General features: G+C 51.7%; 1 protein-coding gene across 1 annotated transcript in view; it reads left to right on the top strand.

Annotated features, from left to right (window-relative positions):
* The window catches only part of LOC108800211 (pancreatic lipase-related protein 2-like), a gene marked incomplete at its 3' end in the record, with an annotated part of 28,013 nt that overhangs the window by 22,554 nt on the left and 992 nt on the right, over window positions 1-4,467 (top strand). Inside the window, exons 10-12 of the mRNA XM_018572175.1 lie at window positions 1,953-2,082; window positions 3,137-3,248; window positions 3,986-4,153. Coding sequence (XP_018427677.1) covers window positions 1,953-2,082; window positions 3,137-3,248; window positions 3,986-4,153 — 410 coding nt within the window. The remainder of the gene's footprint in view (window positions 1-1,952; window positions 2,083-3,136; window positions 3,249-3,985; window positions 4,154-4,467) is intronic.

Raw genomic sequence — 4,467 nt, 5'->3', positions numbered from 1 at the left:
ATCACATGTCATAGTTGGGGGCGGAACATTATAGAGGATGGCCTGAATGGAGCAGATCACATGTCATAGTTGGGGGCGGAGCATTATAGAGGATGGCCTGAATGGAACATATCACATGTCATAGTTGGGGGCGGAACATTATAGAGGATGGCCTGAATGGAGCAGATCACATGTCATTGTTGGGGGCGGAGCATTATAGAGGATGGCCTGAATGGAGCAGATCACATGTCATTGTTGGGGGCGGAGCATTATAGAGGATCGACTGAATGGAACACATCACATGTCATAGTAGGGGGCGGAGCATAATAAAGAGGGCGGCCTGAATGGAACACATCACATGTCATAGTTGAGGGGCGGAGCATTATAGAGAGGGCAGCCTGAATGGAACATATCACATATCATAGTTGAGGGGCGGAGCATTATAGAGAAGGCGGACTGAATGGAACACATCACATGTCATAGTTGAGGGGCGGAGCATTATAGAGAAGGCGGGCTGAATGGATCACATCACATGTCATAGTAGGGGGCGGAGCATAATAAAGAGGGCGGCCTGAATGGAACACATCGCATGTCATAGTTGAGGGGCGGAGCATTATAGAGAGGGCGGCCTGAATGGAACATATCACATGTCATAGTTGAGGGGCGGAGCATTATAGGGAGGGCGGGCTGAATGGATCACAGGAGAGAGAGAGGCCAGGCACAGCTGCTCCCCCCCCTCTGTGTATTGGGGTCTGTTATATAACATATTTCCTTTCATTGGCAGACATGTTGAAGGCGTTTGCCTGCGACCACTTCCGAGCGTTCCTCTATTACACGCACAGCATCCGATCCCCCGGCGGCCTCTTCAGCTACCCCTGTGACAGCTACGAGCATTTCACCTCCGTGAGTGCCACTTACTGCATTGCAGACAGATTGCACCGTCCCATGCCACGGGGCTTTCTTTCCAAAATTGTAATGAAGTTTTATTTAATGTGATGTAATCCCTCATTGTGGCCACTAGGTGGAGCCGAGGAGCATAGGCAATAAATGCTTTTTTCCTGCTCACCACAGCTCCATCTAGTGGCCACCATGAGGGATTACATCACATTCCACCTGAAAAATAAAATACACACTATATTACCAAAAGTATTGGGACACCTTTACACGCACATGAAGTTTAATGGCATCCCAGTCTTAGTCCGTAGGGTTCAGTATTGGGTTGGCTCCGCCCTCTAATGGCATCCCAGTCTTAGTCCGTAGGGTTCAGTATTGGGTTGGCTCCGCCCTCTAATGGCATCCCAGTCTTAGTCCGTATCCCACGCTTTGCATTGCACTTGGTGATGTGCGGCTTGGATGCAGCTGCTCCGCCCCCATTCCATGGAGCTCTCTACGCACTGTTGTTGGGCCAATCTGACGGCCGCATGGAGTTTGGAGGTCTGTAGCTATTGGCTCTGCAGACAGTCGGCGACTTCTGCGCACTTCAGCATGCACTGACCCCGCTCTGTCATGTGACGTGGCCGACCACTTCCTGGCTGAGTTGCTGCTGTTCCGGGTCGCTTCCACTTTGTTATAATCCCAGTAACAGGCGACCGCGGCGGAATATTTAGTAGCCGGGAAATGTCACGGAACACCTGAATAAAATGATTTGGAGGGGGAGGGGCCAATACTTTTGGTAATTTAGTGTGAATAACAACGTTCATTTTTTGCCTGTATTCGCTCAGCTCCATAAATAGGAGAAACTTCCAGAAAATAAATCTACATTTGGATTTAAGGTGGAACTCCGGGCAAAGAGCTAAATCCACATATAGGAGATATATACATCACGGGGAGGCCACTCCCTACATTCCCTCCACTCATCCCTATTCTCCAAAACGACAAAAACAAATCCCGATGATTGCCCTGTGATGTCATTTCCTGTGAGGAGCGTCATATTGCTATAGTTGATGGTTGTGTCTTCTTCCCTCCCCCCCCAGGGCTCCTGCTTCCCCTGCCCCCCCCAGGGGTGCCCCACTATGGGCTATCACTCAGAGGACTATTACAACATCACAAAGCAGAAGAGGAAGTTCTACCTGATCACTGGTGGGGACCCTCCAAACTTCTCCAGTGAGTATTGGCGGAGGACCGCTGGGGCCAATTGAGGGGCAGCTTGGGGGTTCCATGTGAGGACATCATTGAAAGCTCCTCCTCCAGGTGGAGTCGTCATTGAAAGCTCCTCCTCCAGGTGGGGACATCATTGAAAGCTCCTCCTCCAGGTGGGGACATCATTGAAAGCTCCTCCCCCAGGTGGGGACATCATTGAAAGCTCCTCCTCCAGGTGGAGTCGTCATTGAAAGCTCCTCCTCCAGGTGGGGACATCATTGAAAGCTCCTCCTCCAGGTGGAGTAGTCATTGAAAACTCCTCCTCCAGGTGGAGTCGGCATTGAAAGCTCCTCCTCCAGGTGGAGTCGGCATTGAAAGCTCCTCTTCCAGGTGGGGACATCATTGAAAGCTCCTCCTCCAGGTGGAGTCGTCATTGAAAGCTCCTCCTCCAGGAGGGGACGTCATTGAAAGCTCCTCCAGGTGGGGACATCATTGAAAGCTCCTCCAGGTGGGGACATAATTGTAAGCTCCTCCTCCAGGTGGAGTCGTCATTGAAAGCTCCTCCTCCAGGTGGGGACATCATTGAAAGCTCCTCCTCCAGGTGCGGACATCATTGTAAGCTCCTCCTCCAGGTGGAGTCGTCATTGTAAGCTCCTCCTCCAGGTGGAGTCGTAATTATAAGCTCCTCCTCCAGGTGGAGTCGTCATTGAAAGCTCCTCCTCCAGGTGGGGACATCATTGAAAGCTCCTCCTCCAGGTGCGGACATCATTGTAAGCTCCTCCTCCAGGTGGAGTCGTCATTGTAAGCTCCTCCTCCAGGTGGAGTCGTAATTATAAGCTCCTCCTCCAGGTGGAGTCGTCATTGAAAGCTCCTCCTCCAGGTGGAGTTGTCATTGAAAGCTCCTCCTCCAGGTGGAGTCGTCATTGAAAGCTCCTCCTCCAGGTGGAGTCGTCATTGTAAGCTCCTCCTCCAGGTGGAGTCGTCATTGAAAGCTCCTCCCCCAGGTGAGGACATGATTGGAGTCAATGTTTCATGCTGAAGCTCTGAATCACGTCCTGACATTCCTCCTTCTCTGCAGGTTGGAGATATAAACTTTCAGTGACATTAAACGGGACGGCAAAAACATTTGATAAACTCTTCATATCGCTCTATGGTGCCGGCGGCAACGTGGCCAAACACCAGCTGGGGAGGTAAGTCACCGCGGCTCTCACCATGAGGTGACAACGCTCTGCCCTTGTTCAGGCACTTCCTCTTCTATGATAACAACGCTCTGTCCTTGTTCAGACACTTCCTGTTATAGGGTGACAACGCTCTGTCCTTGTTCAGACACTTCCTGTTATAGGGTGACAACGCTCTGTCCTTGTTCAGGCACTTCCAGTTATAGGGTGACAATGCTCTGTCCTTGTTCAGGCACTTCCTGTTATAGGGTGACAATGCTCTGTCCTTGGTCAGACACTTCCTGTTATAGGGTGACAATGCTCTGTCCTTGGTCAGACACTTCCTGTTATAGGGTGACAATGCTCTGTCCCTGTTCAGACACTTCCTGTTATAGGGTGACAATGCTCTGTCCTTGGTCAGGCACTTCCTGCTATAGGGTGACAATGCTCTGTCCTTGTTCAGACACTTCCTGTTATAGGGTGACAACGCTCTGTCCTTGTTCAGACACTTCCTGTTATAGTGTGACAATGCTCTGTCCTTGCTCAGACACTTCCTGTTATAGTGTGACAACGCTCTGTCCTTGTTCAGACACTTCCTGTTATAGGGTGACAACGCTCTGCCCCTGTCTCCCCAATTGTGGTCCTGCATTGTCACACAGGCTTCCGATGGAGGCTACAAGTCGCCGTTGATTGGCTGCAGTAAAATATGAATTTATAAACCTCCATCGGAGTTTCGGTCAGTGGAATGTATTTGTCTTTTCCCTCCATAGAGGTGGTCGGGTCTCGGAGAACGCCTACTCCGGCTTTATCGACTCCCCGGTGATGCTCCAGCCGTTGCGTCATGTGACATTTTCCTGGACCCCGAAAATATTCAGCATCAGCATCCTCCAGCTGGGGGCGTCCAGGACGGACGTACAGAGCGGAGACGATGGGACCACGTAAGCCGCGCACAATCTTCTGCACAGGAAGGGGAGGGAGCCGGGAGACGTACCACTCTCTGGTCTATGTTGCCGCTCTCTCCAAATGATACGACTTTCCGTGTTTAGTATCGCCGGCATTACGAGGAGCCAAAAACCCTCCTGAGATCTGGCGTGATGGCCGGCGGAGCCGCCCCAGACCGGTCCATACCTCCCAGGGGGCTGTAGATGTGGCGGGTCCATACCTCCCAGGGGGCTGTAGATGTGGCGGGTCCATACCTCCCAGGGGGCTGTAGATGTGGCGGGTCCATACCTCCCAGGGGGCTGTAGATGTG

The sequence above is a fragment of the Nanorana parkeri genome, unplaced genomic scaffold (genome assembly GCF_000935625.1).
Source record: "Nanorana parkeri isolate BGI_ZX_2015 unplaced genomic scaffold, ASM93562v1 scaffold1958, whole genome shotgun sequence".
Taxonomy (NCBI): Eukaryota; Metazoa; Chordata; class Amphibia; order Anura; family Dicroglossidae; genus Nanorana; species Nanorana parkeri.
This window is presented reverse-complemented; position numbering and strand designations above follow the sequence as displayed.